This window comes from Spinacia oleracea, chromosome 2 (genome assembly GCF_020520425.1).
Source record: "Spinacia oleracea cultivar Varoflay chromosome 2, BTI_SOV_V1, whole genome shotgun sequence".
NCBI classification, from domain to species: Eukaryota; Viridiplantae; Streptophyta; class Magnoliopsida; order Caryophyllales; family Amaranthaceae; genus Spinacia; species Spinacia oleracea.
The window spans coordinates 100,344,820-100,361,465 of record NC_079488.1 but is presented as its reverse complement, the minus strand read 5'-3'; the positions used below and the strand labels follow the sequence as shown (position 1 = coordinate 100,361,465).

Here is a 16,646-nt window from a genome sequence, read left to right as displayed (position 1 = left end):
AATTTTGGTTTAGTTATCAATTTTGTAATTTCAATAACTTATTTTATTGATTTATGTGGTTGATTTATTTTTTCAATTCGCATTATAATTTGATTGAATCTCTTGATAATTAACTTGTACCGCTTTTATTGTGCTAGGAAAGCATATAATAAATTTAGAACATGTTTGAATAAATTTAGAACATGCTTGAATAAATTTAGAACATGGTTGAACAAATTTAGAACATCGTGAATAAATTTAGAACATGCTTGAATAAATTTAGAACATGCTTGAATAAATTTAGAACATGAGCTTAAAAATTTAGAACATGATTGAATAATTTTAGAACATGAGCTTACAAATTTAGAACATGGTTGAACAAATTTAGAACATGGTTGAACAAATTTAGAACATGGTTGGACAAATTTAGAACATCGTTGAATAAATTTAGAACATGCTTGAATAAATTTAGAACATGCTTGAATAAATTTAGAACATGAGCTTACAAATTTAGAACATGGTTGAACAAATTTAGAACATCGTTGAATAAATTTAGAACATGCTTGAATAAATTTAGAACATGCTTGAATAAATTTAGAACATGAGCTTACAAATTTAGAACATGGTTGAATAATTTTAGAACATGCTTGAATTAATCTAGAACATGAGGTTAAAAATTTAGAACATGGTTGAATAAAATTAAAACATGCTTGAATAAATTTAGAACATGGCTGAACCAATTTAGAACATTGTTAAATAAGTTTAGAACATGGTTGAATAAATTTAGAACATGATTTTGAAAATTTAGAACATCGTTGAATAAATTTAGAACATGCTTGAATAAATTTAGAACATGCTTGAATAAATTTAGAACATGCTTAAATAAATTTAGAACATGAGCTTACAAATTTAGAACATGGTTGAATAAAATTAAAACATGCTTGAATAAATTTAGAACATGGCTGAACCAATTTAGAATATAGTTAAATAAGTTTAGAACATGGTTGAATAAATTTAGAACATGAGTTTGAAAATTTAGAACATTGTTGAACAAATATAGAACATAGAGAGTGTAAAAGTGTTCTCACCATAAGAAGTGTTCTCACATAAGGAGGTGTTCTCTCCGGATCCCTCCCCTATATATATATATATATATATATATATATATATATATATATATATTTGTCGATGATTGTTTATTTTCATCATAAGGATGTGCATAATTGGTTATTTAGAATTTAGATGATTGTTTACGTTCAACTTATAACATACATTATTATTCATTATCTAGACTATATTTTAAAATTTACTTTTAAAGCTACTTAATTACCTAATAATACATTTAGAAAAATGTAGAATTCATACCATATAAAATCATTCAGTAAGGACGATGTCACGTCAATCATAAAGGAAATATAACTTATTTGCACAAACAAACAATTGTTTAGGTTACATGCGAAATTTCGATACATTATGTGGTCAATCGTCAAATTGTAGAGCTTGTAATCTCTTCTAGATTTTGTACACTATAGTTGCTCATGATCGACCATGTCGCGTATGCCAAAATAATTGGTCGATATTTAATTAATGGGCATTTACCTTCATCATATTCATACTAAACCAAATATTGCAAATGTATTAGTTTTGTTAATCCATGAAATTCTTGCATTTCGAGAAAACAATTGTTGAAATGGAAAGATTACACATGGTAAACCTAAGGTTTAACGAAATGAAACCATGATTTTATGAAGGATTATGTATACCTGCACATAATTTATTCATTAAGAAGCAACAAACAAACGGTTAGTGGAAAAAAAAATTAACTTGTTAAAAAATTATGAAATCATACCTCGATTATTTTAAAGTGTACTTTGTATACGTTAATATCCTACACGATACAAGAAAATTATTAAGTATGAAAGAATGAACAAAATATTCTAATACAACTTATTACTCGGTGCTAAGTACTAACCAAAGAAGCCCAAACTACAAAACATACCTCAAAATAAGAACAAATAAACCACGAAAAGAATATACATTAAACGTATTTAAGGGGGATGGGGGATTGGGATGTGAGGTTGTTAGTTAGATAGATTTCAAGGGTATAAATACATGTGTAACCTACGAAATACAATATTTATCTTTTTTTTTTTAATGGGCAAGTCTTTATCTTTCTTTTTTTTTGTTGAGTAAAGCAATTCTTTATCTTAAGAATCACAACTATGTAAAAACGAAAATTATTTTAAAATAATTATGTTTTTTTAAGATATTTAATTTTTATTTTTATTTTAAAGCTTATCATTTATTCTGTGATATAAAAATTATACGTGGATGCTCTCATTGCTCTCCACATATATATATATATATATATATATATATATATATATATATATATGATTCTATATATATTCCCATGATGTTTAGTTATTTTAGCTTATTTAGTTTTAAAAAAGCTCTAGAACAACAATTAGGGACTTACAAGAGCTAATATTATTTTATTGGAGTACCCTCCCTTAAGGTTTTGCGACGTTCTTTCCCTAGGCCTGAGTTTGTGTGTTTCCCATCAATTGTTTATGTTTATCTCCGGTAACTTTTATCGACCAACGGGTTTCTAGTTCACGTTTTCCTTTGCGGGTTTCTGAGAGGAAGGGAATGATGGTTGACGACCTTGTGAAGGAACGGGAGAAACTAAAGCTTGCAGATGAGGAAGATAGTGTTTTCGGGGGAAATATGGTGAAAGAATTTTCGATCGAGCTCCAATACACAACTATCCTTATCGCTGGTGGGAAAAAGGCTAACCACCAGGTCGTATAATGTTGAGGCGATGAAGAGAATGTTGATCACGATTTGGAGGCTTAAGGAGAATGTTTTCATTCGCATGATCGAGACAATCTGTTATTCAGATGGAACGCTACAAGAGGGGTGGTTGAATTGTAATAAGGATCTTGCTAGCCAATTTTGCGGAATTATAAAGGAACTTAAAGCAAGTAGAGAAACAATGCAAGAGAGTTTTTTTGAGGAAACTTTTTAGGCCCAACTAGAAAGAAAACCTCGACCCACTAGGGATTTCAACTCAACCTCTTTTCACTATAGGGCAACAACTCAGTTCCAATTCTATAAGAAACTCGAGCATTACTTGAATTCCTCTACGAACTCAAGTTCCCAATAGTTGTTCCTCAAACAACTACGCTCTCACTACTTCCCTAGAAGTCTCTCTTGGCTCTTTGGCTTCAGTCAAAGCCTATGTGTTCCTCTCTTATAGACTTCATTCAAAGCCTACCCAATTACAATAGGAACTCACTCAAGTTCCTACCCAATACACATCAGGAACTCACTCAAGTTCCTTCCCTAAACTTGATACAAGAATATATTCACTTAAACCCTTGACCAATACCCCATTACAAGAGCTCACTCAACCCTTGACCAACACTCAAAATATAGATGATTGATAATGAATTGATTAGTATCCCTCTAGTATATATCACATGAAATAACAATGAGGAACAAGGCACTCATAGAAACTTGGAACTAATAGACTGACTCAAGAACGTGCAAAAAAACATATTTCTTTTAGAGGGTTTTTCCTCTTAAACCAGACCTACTGGAATGAGTGCTAGAGTCAGACACTATAGAATGAATGATGATGCATCCTTTTATAGCATTTAAGAATGTCTTGGCCACTACTCCATGATTCTTTACCTGGGAAACAAGCACAACCACTAACCCACTAACTGTTGAATGTGATATATTAACGTGGAGTATAATGTTATTAATTATACTTGGGGAACAAGCCAATACCAAGTAATGCATCCTAGTTTCTAGGCATGATCCTAAAACCAATAACTAATATGTCAGTTATATTAAACGTGATTTACCCATGACTTCATAGGATTCCCATGTAAATAGGAATCTCAATTGTTTTACTTATAAACATTTATTTAGCCTTGCCAACCTAGGATTCCCAATTTTCTAGGACTCTATTTAATCAATTAATTTAATTAATCTATTCTAAAATATAAATCTTATTTATCTTATTTAGAATCCTAGACTTAGTCAATTACCTATTTATTAAAGAATTTTAATCAAATTGAAACTCTTAAATAAATTATCCTAAATGCACGTTTATATTCTAAGTTAACTCACAATTAGATTAAGCATACTTGCATTATATTTAGGATGCATACCAAGTTCCTAGACATGAATTCCACTGACACGAGTTCCACCAGTTCCTTTTGACACTTTGTTCCATTACCTTTCACGTTTCCACATACTTACATGAATCCTAAAAAATAAACTCTTATTTCTTGTCTTCATGTTCCATGTTTCTCGGCATGTTGGTTGTTCCTCAAGAACAAGTGCTACACATGTTGGTTTTCCTTAGGAACAAGTGCTCCACATGTTGGTTGTTTCTTGGGAACAAGTGCTCCACATATTGGTTGTTCCTCGGGAACAAGTGCTCTGCATGTTAATTGTTCCTCAGGAACAAGTGCTCCGCATATTGGTTGTTCCTCGGGAACAAGTTCTCCACATATTGGTTGTTCATCAGGAACAAGTGCTCCGCATATCGGTTCTTCCTCAAGAACAAGTGTTCCACGAGTTCCTCAGGCCTCAGTTTCACGAGTTCCTCAGATACGAGTTCCTCAAGTTTTTCAGATACGAGTTCCACTAGTTCCTTAGATATAATTCCTCGAGTTCCACGAGTTTCACGAGTTCCTAAGGAATAATTTCCTCATACCTGAGTTCCTCGGGAACAAATTCCTTTACATTGAAGCTCGTAATGTAAACCCATACGCTCCAGACTTCTTCTCTCCGAGTTCCCACTCAAGAACTGTTGCTTCTCTTTCGGAGTTCCTCTAGCTCATCTGGAGTTTCAGTTCTTCCTCAGGAACTTTATAACTCCCAGCTTCTCTAGAGTTCATCCTTAGGAACTGCTCTGCGATTCCAGCTCTGGATTTTATGCTTCTTTGTTATAACTATCTCACAATCATCAACTTCTAGTAAGCTCTATTATTGATGACGCACAAATATTTATTAATGATCCTTGCACACATACAACTTGAAAACCACGTTAGTTGATTACTTTAGTTTGTCATCATCAAAACCATATTGGTTCAACACAATCTAATTTATTCGTCTTCCATTTCTTCTGTGATGCTGACAAAGATAGTCATTGATGGGAGTCCATGGTCCTTCTCGGACCACCTCCTACTGCCGGAAGACTCCAAGGCGACGGATAACCTTCGGAGGTAATCTTTAATCTGTCCCAATTCTGGAATCTCCTAGAAGATGTCTCGTTTGGTAAAAGAAATGCCTATTTTGCATATGAAGTTGGGAAAGACTTGGGGGGTTTCCTTGAATTTGATGACTCTCGTCCTCTGGGTGGGAGGAGTTTATGAGGGTGAAAGTTATTATTGATATAACTAAGCCATTGCGTAGAGTTATTAAAATTGCAGCATGACTTGACTCTTTCAAGTGAGTTGGGATTAAGTATGAACCGATGTGTGACCTTTGCTATTACTGTGGTGACTAGGGCATTCTGATCGTGACTATATGTTTCAATGCTCTGCGGTGAAGGTAAGGCCTTGGTGTACCGTTGTGGCTCATGGCTAGGGGCGTCTCCTCATAAGATGTCTGCTCGATTGTCTTTTTTGAGACAGAAAAGGAAATGAGGTTACTGTAAAGAATGTACGTGGTTCGTTCTCTAGGTATGCTAGGTATAATGATCCAAATTATGTGAGACTTGAGCTTCTAGGGGCGTCTAGGAAGTTGAGCTTTGCCTCATCGTCTGCAACGCGCAATCCATCTCCTCCTTGTGAGCGTGAGTCGAAGTTGGTGGCCTTGAAGGGGAGTGGGTCACAGCTAGTCCTTGGACCGATAGGCTTGAGCACTAATGTTATTGAGTCAACAAACAATGTAACTGTGGAAGGTTGTGTGGCTTCCCCAATTCTAAGTGATCCTGTTTTGAATCCAGATGATGTAGAGCTATCGTCAAAGTTAACACAACCAAAAAGGGGTAAGGAAGTGCTACATGGGAATAAGATGGTTTCAAGTGAGGGGGCATCAAATCCATTTGCAGCGGGTGCAGGGTGTCCAAAATCGAAGAAATTACATAAATTAAAGAGGGATACTATAATTGTGGGTTTTATTATGATGGATAATGATGTTACCATTGGTAAAATATCAAGGAAAATGGTGTGGTTTGATGAGGATGTGAACATGGAAGACGCGAACAATAGTGTGTGTGAGAAAAGGGCTTGGGTTGATGTACCAAAAGTTCCCGGAGACGGCTTAATCAAGTAGAGGATGTTGGATGCCAACCCCTCGAACATCAATGAAAATATTAAGCTGGAATTGTCAAGTGGTTGGCAAACCTTGGACATTTAATTCTCTCCGGGATTAGTGTTGGAGAGATAGGTCGAATATCGTCTTTTGATGGAGACGATGATTGATGCAAGTACTTTAGAGAGAATGCATAGCATATCTAGTATTTTTTATGGTGTTTTCTTAAGTAGTGTGGGAAAATTGGGCGGTAATGGTTTTAGGTGGCGCGATATAAATGTGGCGACCAGAACTTTCTCGGCTCATCACTTTTGTGCAGACGTATATAATTAAGACAATGTGGCGATCTGGAGGACTGTAGATGTGTATGGGTGGCCGGAATAGGAAAATAAGAATCGTGCGTGGTCACTTATGTCTAATATTAAAGAGAGTAGTACACTTCCATGTGTAATTTTTTTTGGTGATTTTAATGAGATCGTTTGTTCGAATGAGAAGGAAGGTGGTGTTGTTCGGGAAGATAGGTGGATGAATGCTTTCAGGGGTACAATTGACTATTGTGGTTTACATGATATGGGTTACCGTAACAGTTGTTTCACATGGAAGAGAGGAAAAACTCCGGAGACTTACGTTTATGAGAGAAAGGCTGGCCAGATTTCTTGCAGATGTGGAGTGGTGTAATATTTTTCCGTATTATGCGGTGAGACACATTTTGATAGGAAACTCTGACCATGCCCTGATTATGCTAACTTCTAGCAATTATTATGACAGGGGATGCGATGAGAAGGATTTCAAATTTGAGATATTATTGTTGTCAAGTGATGAATGTTGGAAGATTGTGGCAGAAGCATATGCTAGTTGTATAGGGGAACAAGCAGATCATCATCTATCTATTTGTGAGGATTGATTGATTGACTGACTAGAAGAGTGTTTTGGTAGTATCAAGAAGAGGGAAAAGGAGGTGTAAGTGAAGTTAAAAGATGTGCAATATCGGGTTCCTGATGCATAGATGTTCGAATTATGTTCGGCTCTGTCGGCCGAATTGGATGAGTTACACAGGTTGGAGGAGTCATATTGGCATGCTCGATCGAGGGCTTATGAGCTTAAAGTCAGGGATCGAAATACGTCGTACTTGCATCACAAGGCTAGTCACCGACGTCGAGTAAATGGGATTAAAGGCCTATTAGATGATTCTGATAAGTCGTGCAGTAGCAAGGAGGAGTTGGAAAAAAATTCTCGAACTATTTTCTCATTTATTTTCTTCTGACGCACCAAGTGTATTTGAGATGCAATGGAAGGCATTAATACCCTTGTTACAAATGAGATGAACGTTGTGTTTGATGCGAATCAAGAACTGAAGAAATTAAGGCAACAGTTTTTCAAATGCACCCAAACAAGGTCCTTGGCCAGATGGTATGCATGCTTTATTTTTTCAATAATTATGGCATATTGTGGGTAATTATACTGTCGCTTTTTTTGAGGTAATGGTGGCAAGGAAGTATGGATTTGAATGCAGTGAATAAAACTTGTGTGGTCCTTATTCCAAAATGTGAAAATCCTAAACGTATTATGAAGTTTATACCCATAAGTTGTTGCAATTTACTGTATAAAATTATTTCAAAAACTATGGCAAATAAGTTAAAGTCGTTTCTAGGCGATATTGTTTCTGTCAACCAGATCGCTTTTATGCCAGAACGGTTGATAATCGACAATGCCTTAGTTGCGTTTGAGATATTTCATACAATGAAGAGAAGGAGTGGTGGTAGGGAGGGAACGGTGTCTTTAAAGTTAGATATGAAAAAGGCGCACGGCAGGGTTAAATGGGTCTTTTTGGAGCAAGTAATGTACAAGATGGGGTTTAGTGATAATTTATATTGTGTATATATGATGTACAATAAACTGTCTTTCGAGTGTCTTTTTCTCGTTCAAGATTAACGGTAAAATCTTCGGGTCTGTTATTTCATCAAGAGGGTTGCGTCAAGGTGATCCTATCTCTCCCTATTTTTTTTTCTCATTGTCACCGACGCCTTTTCCACATTGTTGTCTAATGCTGCTAGGGAAAACAGGATCCATGGAGTAAAAAATTGTAATTATGCCCCCAAGGTATCTCATTTATTCTTCGTCAACGACTTATACTTTTTACAAGAGCGTCTATGGGAGAATGCTCGGTTATAGCTGACATTACCAGAAAATACGAGAGAGAATCTGGTCAAAGTTTTAACCTAGATAAAACAGACATTGTATTCAGCAAATGTGTAAATGTTAGCCGGAGACAGGAAATTTTTGTTTCTTTGGGAGTAAAAGAAGTTGGGAAGCACGAAAAGTATCCGGGTCTTCCTACTATCATCGAAAAATCAAAGAAAAATATTTTTGCGTGCCTGAAGAGGAGAATATGGAAGAAGCTACAAGGATGCATGGAAGTAGAAATTGTTGTCTAGACCAGGTAATTAAAAAGGTGTTGATAAAAGTTGTGGCTCAGGCAATCATGACGTATATGATTAGTATATTTAAAATCCCAGATGGTCTACCTAGATGAAATTCATGTTTTGTGTGCCCGCTTTTGGTGGGGATTGGATGGTACGACTAGAAAGATGCATTGGCATAGTTGGGAGGGGCTCTGCAAACCAAAAGCTATGGATGATATGGGCTTCTGGGACCACAAGGTTTTTAATCAAGCTCTCCTTGCTAAGAAAATGTGGCGTATTCATAACAACTCAGGCACTATTTTATACTCTCTATTGAAGGCTCGCTATTTTAAAAATAGCTATGTGTTGGAAGCTTTTCGAGGCTACGACCCGAGTTATTGTTGGCGGAGTATGTTGGGGGGAGAAGTCTCTTTTGATTGATGGGATTCAATGGAGGGTGGGTAATGGTCATAGCATCAAGGGAGGGATCACTGGCTCCAAGCAGCGACGTTCCCCTTTGCCCACGTCAAGGTCAGGCACTCGACCAGAAGTTTCATGAAGTGACTTAATCAAACCATTGAGATGTCAATAGGTTGAGCAGAGGAGTAATATGGTCATTGCATGGGCCACTTGGTATAGGAGGTTGTTTTTTCGGATATCAGATATGTGTGGCAACACACATATCAGCTAAAAGACAAATAGCTAAAAGACAAAAAAGGAAGTATCATTTATGTTAAAAAAGTACCATTCTGTAAAAAAAAAAGTACCATTCAGTTAAAAAAAGTATCATTTTTGTTTAAAAAAGTACCATTTAATTTCTTTTTTGTCATTTTTCTTATTTTGTCTTTTGCTATGATATGCATTTATCCACACATATCTGATATCCGAAAATACTTCCTCCTTGGTATAGTAGAAACAAGAGGGTGCACAGTAATGAGTAGCTTAATTAATTGCACTATAATGGATGCATGCATGCTCTTTTTCAATGGTAGAAGAGCACGATTATTATGAGAAAAAGTGCACAGCCCTCGTTTCTCCAAAAAAAAAAAAACACATACCACTCTTGTTTATGTGCACTCTTGTTTCTCCGAGTGACGAACGTCTCCCAAGATTAACACAACTATTTTTATAATTCATGTACCCAAACTCGAAAATTGGAATTGCTCAAGATTATTCAAGTTGAAGAAATAGGGTTTGTGTTTCGTAAAACTTTTGACGACTAATTGACGAGGCTTTTTATATGACTCATAACACTTACTACCTCCTTTTCAAAATGATATTTACATTTTCCGTTTTAGTCCGTTTTATAATATTCTTTTCATTGCAATTTATACTTTATACCATCACTCCCTTCTCACCCCACAAAATTTACATATTTCCACTCACTTTCTCTTACTTTATGTTTACCTTATTTCTCCTCACATGTAAGGGAAAAGTTTGAGAGGGTGCATGGTATATCCGGGTGCACCTAATATGTTCTACTTTTTCTAATAGTTGCTACACTTTTATTTTCACACTATTCACATATTCTATTTTGTTATTTTTTATGATATATACTTAAGGAAAAACATATGATTGTGGGATCTTGTTATATTTTCTTAATGTTTTTTTTTTTCTTCTAAATATCAAATTTTTTTTATATACTTTTTACTTATGTGTAAATAAATATATTAATTGTTAAAGCAATGCATTGGTAAACGAGACAAACAAATTGTTGCAACTAAAATAAATAGAAAAATACTAAACTTATTTAAGGAAAAATAAATTTAGGTAAATTAATTTAACGAAGGGTCGCCTAAATACAATATAATTTACATCGACATAAGTTTTGATAAGTTCAATTATAAATTTAAATAAGTACAGAGAAGTGAAACTAGTTAACTAGAACATACCCTAAATCTTATACTCTTAACTTTATTACTCTATCACGATTTTCACAGTAGTACCCTGTAAAGGCTGTAATACTCGTTTGTTTTTCTTTTCCCTAAAGTCTATCACCATTTTCAGTTTTTCACAATAGTACCTTGTAAAGCCTGTAATACTCGTTTGTTTTTCTTTTCCCATGCCCTTTAGGGAATGAAGCAGGATCTGGGTCAAGAATTAATCTTCAGGTATGTTATATGAATAGACAATGGTATCTCAATTACTCTCAATGCGATGTTAATTTATCAAAGTTCACTACAAGAATTTATATCTTTAACGACAACTTAATTACGACGGACCTTTTGCGACGGGGCTAACAACCAAACAATGATGGGAATAACCGTCGCAAAATGTCTTTTACGACGGATTAACGACGGGATTTTCTATTAACGACGGCCCCCTTTTATGACGGGTTCGCGACAGGAAATCCCGTCGTTAATCAACGATTATTGGCCTTTCGCGACGGGATTTCCCGTCGTTAATAGTACAATTTCTTGTAGTGGTTGGGCATAGTTGGGCATGAGAACATTTTATCCATTTTAGGAAACTCGTACAAAAATACTACTCCCTCCGTCCCGGAATACTTGACCTGTTTTCCTTATCGGGCCGTCCCTTAATACTTGACTTGTTTCTAAAAATGGAAATATTTTAACAATATTATATAATTTCTCACTCCACCCCTATTAACCCACCTACCCCCTACTCCATACAAAAAATAATTAAAAATTCAACCCCTACTCTCCCCCAACCCCACCTCTTAACCCACCTCCCACTAACTACATTAAAATAATACCCCACCATCAACTACTACCTATTAAATTAAATAAGTCAATTCAAGTCCCTTAAACTCTGTGCCGGTCAAACCGGGTCGAGTATTCCGGGACGGAGGGAGTAAATTTCTATTTGTTCTTCTAGTATTTCGTTACTGAAAAAGTAGTTTTATGTACACTCAATGTGCGAAGATATATAAGAAAAAACAATTGTAAAAATTAATTTGCAAAGGTTTAACAAAAGAAAAGTAGACATCAGCATAATTGGGGGGTGGATTTTTATTATATATGTTTGCTTGATTTTTGTTTAAAAAACTAAATTGCAATATGATTTATTTGTGATAATACTAAAACGTGACATGATAAAGTACTCCACTTGAAAGGAAAAAATAAAGTAGGGTAAATAATTATTTTTTTATATAAAAAAATTGGTTATTTAATTGGCAATTGTCGTTTGATTTCGAAATAACTTCTTCTAAATTTGGGTTCATATTGACACTACAAGAATTTGTATCTTTAACGACGACCTAATTACGACGGGTCAAAAATCCCGTCGTAAAAGCCTTTTGCGGCGGGGCAAACAACCAAACAATGACGGGAATAACCGTCGCAAATGTCTTTTACGACGGGTTTACGACGGATTTACGACGGGATTTCTATTAACGACGTCCCCCTTTTATGACGGGTTCGCGACAGGAAATCCCGTCGTTAATCAACGATTATTGGCCTTTCGCGACGGGATTTCCCGTCGTTAATAGTACAATTTCTTATAGTGTGATTTTATAATTGATTACAGGTTAATATTTGGTACTATGTATTTCTCTTTTTAATCGTAAAATAGTCAACTATCCGTATAAGATTTAACATATTTTTTAAACTTTTAAAATTTCTTACTCCCTCCCTATTTATTTAAGGGATACACCTGCCTTTTCCGGCCGTAATTATTTAAGAGATACACTTGCCATTTTTAGTAACTTATCAACCCCACCATCTAATTAAACAATACATCTAATTTACCCTATCACCCATCATCCTATTAAACAAATAATTTAATAAACCAACCCCACCTCCCACCCCACCAAAATGACATAGTCCCCACTTGTTTATTTATTAAAATATCTACCCAACCCCACTTGCTTTATTATTTTACTAGTTTGAGCCCGTGCTAATGCACGGGACTTCTATAAAATTAAAATGATATTAAAAGAATGCAATGCGCACATTAGATAAAACCATTACTGTTTACACAAATTGTCTACAAATTTTCAGTGCCTACAATTACAAAGTACTATGTGTAATGGGAATGAAAACAAACATTTACAGAGTATATGATAAATAATGGTTTCTCAATATTAGATAATTAAATTATGGTTAGATGTCTAAGATAAAAATGTCATGTTCTAACAATGTCGTAACATATTTTATACCAGTTGGTAAGTGACTTTGTTTAATTGATGATATTGTATTACTTTATGGTTTTTAGAAAACTTTATAAAAGAAATAAATTTTTTTATACTGATTGGTCATTTATGGTTATGTGTCATTTGGTAGTTTAATGTGTGAATTTTTGTAACTGTATTATGATTTATTACTTATACTAATTTGAATATGAATAATTTAAATTAAATTTTATTGAATGAGTTTCATATTTTCTTTGTTTATATGATCTCTATACCAAGATTCCATATTGTTCATTTAACAATATTGTTTTATTCTTTTAGTGTAGTCATTTTCTACACATTTAAATCCTCTTTGTTTTTTTCCTCCTCTGAAATTCTAGATTTTCTTCGAGGACTATATGTATGTTATACTATCTACTTACTTACATGTTTCTCATAACAATATATATCTTCTTCAAATGACAAGAATTGAATACTGACGAAGCATGTAGTAATATTGATAAGATAACAATACGGTTTTTTTTAAAAGGGAAGAAGGATTTTGAATGTTATTTCATTCTATTTTTATAATATAAGTTAGAATGGTCTAAGAAATGAAACAAAAAGTAGTTTTAATTTGTTTAAACCTCAGTTGAGTCTCGCCAATGATGATAAGCTTAATTTGATCTTGTTAAATTGATTTTCTCCTTACAAAAACAACAAAGTGGTTTGGATCGAGCTCCTATCCTACTTATGAGAAACTATTGCTCGGCCAAACCACCAACAAACCCTACCCAACAACTACAAAATTATTCTCACCACCAACAAAAATTTCCAAACCAACCCATAACCAACTCAACAACAATCAAAATCTCCCTCGTCGGTGAAAATTGTCTCATCCCATCCACGACACAGAGATCAATACATTCTACAAATGACATGAATTGAACATTGGTTAGTGCCTAACAATATTGATAATACAACAATACTTATTAATGGAGAGAAGAGGTCTAAAATATTATCTTTTTCTAGTTATATATATTTTTTAAAATTAATACTCCATATAAGTGATAAAGTGTATGGTATATTCTTTAACTAAAGTATTTTATTACATTTAAAAAAAATTCAATCTATATCTTTTTTGTTATTCAACTTTCCAATTTTAAAAGTTAAAGACATTTAAGTTTACTTTATTGTTTTTGTTTAAAAATATTTATTACATTCCTTAAATAACTTTGCATGAGAGGTGGGGATTGGGGTTTTGGAGCCCTCACAGTCCTCACCAGTCCGCTTTAATAATATAGATTTCATTCAATTTTTTTTCTTAATACCCATGCTCGACCAAGTGTATTTCTTAAATAAATACGGAGGGACTATGTAATAAGGAGTTCATGTTTCCGTCTGTTTATCTATCCAAATTGAATGACAAAATTAGGATATTTGGCATGTGCATATTGATTTGACTTTCCTTTTTCTTTTCTTTTTAAGTTTTTGCCTGTTGTGATAAAGTGCATGATTGATTGATTTTTCTTTAGGCCTTTTTATTTTATTTTATACTCTCTCCGTCTCAAATTACTTGTTCTATTTACATTTGCATAAAGTTTTAGGTGATAAATGATTGTTTGGTTATCAATTATTATATTATTGAAAAATAGATGTGATAGGAGTTAGTGATGTATCATTTTAATTGATGAGAGAGGGTGTGAGCCTGTTAGGACCAAAATTTTGTTAGTGGGACGAGAAAGACAATATAATAATCGTGGGATAATTTCCAATTTGGAAGTGTAACAAGTAATTTGAAACGAATTCAAAAAAAAGTGTAACGAGTAATGTGAGAAAGATAGAGTAATTAATGTTATACAATTTGTAAATAATAAAGGGTGTACCCTTTAGTCTATTATTTAAGGGATACCAAAAGATTATTACGATAATGACCTTAATTAAGTGTTATTTATAGAATAGAGATTAAAAAAAATCTCATTTTAGAATTACTTCCGACGGAGTAATATGAATGTAACACGCTATCACATTGATACATTTTCCATATACAAAGTACTCCCTCCGTCCCGGAATACTCGATCCGGTTTGACCGGCACAGAGTTTAAAAGACTTGAATTGACTTATTTAATTTAATAGGTAGTAGTTGATAGTGGGGTATTATTTTAATGTAGTTAGTGGTAAATGTGTAAAGGGGTGGGGTTGGGGGAGAGTAGGGTTTGAATTTTTAATTATTTTTTGTATGGAGTAGGGGGTAAGTGGGTTAATAGGGGTGGAGTGAGAAATAATATAATATTGTTAGAATATTTCCATTTTTAGAAACAGGTCAAGTATTAAGGGACGGCCCGATAAGGAAAACAGGTCAAGTATTCCGGGACGGAGGGAGTATGATATTTGGAAATACGGAGTACGGAGTACTTCGTAATCCCTCCATTCCGGAATACTCATTCCACTTTCCTTATAAAGTCGTCTCGGAATCCTTGCAATGTTTTTATAAATGACATATTTTTTCTAATTTTATATTGTTTCACTCGCTTAGCTAAAGTCTTACTTGTATTCCTAACATCTAAAAAGATATTTAAAAAATCACCCTCACCCCAACACACTCAAAAAGTTGACACATTTCCTACTAACTTCATTAAAAAAAAATCCAATAACAACTACCACCTAATTAAATAATAAGTCAATTAAATTACCTTAAACTATGTGTTGGTCAAACCGGTGTGAGTATTCTGTGACGGAGGGAGTAATATAGTACTTCATCTGTTCCTTAAATATTGCACCATAGTTGATTTTGGGGCTTACTATTTACCGCCTCATATTACTCAAAGCCGCCCCATTCATTTACCCATATACCCTCCTATATTTACCCTCCCTTTTCAACAATTACCATCCTCATTTACCTTTTACTTTCCCACCCCAATCTTGACCACCACCACCGGATATCACCATCGCCGAAAACCACCGCCGGAAACCACTGCCGGAAAACTACTCCGGACACTGCCTGCCAACACCGCCATCATCAATAGCCGATTCATCGCAAGAGTTAATTTTTTTTTTGTTCGAATTTTTTTTAGGAACTTATGAATTTCTTGCTTGCACCATGGTACAGGCTTATGAATTTCTAGCTTGCACCATGGTATAGGCTTATGAATTTCTAGCTTGCACCATGGTACAGGCTTATGAATTTTTAGCTTGCACCAGCCTATACCATGGTGCAAGCTAGAAATTCATAAGCCTGTACCATGGTGCAAGCTAGAAATTCATAAGCCTGTACCATGGTGCAAGCTAGAAATTCATAAGTTCCTAAAAAAATTCCGAACAAAAAAAAAAAAAATATCTCTTGCGATGAATCGGCCATTGATGATGGCGGTGTTGGCAGGCAGTGGCAGGAGTAGTTTTCCGGCGGTGGCAGCCGACGGTGGTTGTCGGCGGTGGCAGCCGGCGGTGGTTGTCGGCGGTGGTTGTCGGCGGTGGCAGCCGGCGGTGGTTTCCGGCGACAGTGATATCCGGTGGTGGTCAAGATTGGGGTGGGAAAGTAAAAGGTAAATAAGGATGGTAATTGTTGAAAAGGGAGGGTAAATATAGGAGGGTATATGGGTAAATGAATGGGGCGGCTTTGAGTAATATGGGGCGGCTTTTAGCGCTCCACTTGATTTTACGCTTTCCAACACATACTTTGACTTCTAATATCTAGAATTATGTATAACTAAAAATTATAAAAAGCTGATATTTAGAATATATACTTCTATGTCAACACAAATCTAACAAGATCTCGAATAACTAAAAAAAATTTTAGGTATGAATCACAATTCACAAAAGATAACCGTCTAATGTGAATAATGTAAAAAATAAGATAATACAATATCTATAAAACGGATGAAATATTTAGTTTGCTCTCAACTTTTTACTTTTGT

The 16,646-nt window shown here is 34.6% G+C and overlaps 1 protein-coding gene across 5 annotated transcripts in view; it reads left to right on the top strand.

The window, feature by feature from the left end:
• LOC110788985 (serine carboxypeptidase-like 16) overlaps nt 1-16,646 on the top strand; it is a 65,624-nt gene that overhangs the window by 8,075 nt on the left and 40,903 nt on the right. For all 5 annotated transcript variants that reach the window (XM_021993627.2, XM_056837490.1, XM_021993626.2 and 2 more), the window contains exon 6: nt 10,734-10,771. In XM_021993627.2, the coding sequence (XP_021849319.1) occupies nt 10,734-10,771 (38 nt within the window). The remainder of the gene's footprint in view (nt 1-10,733; nt 10,772-16,646) is intronic.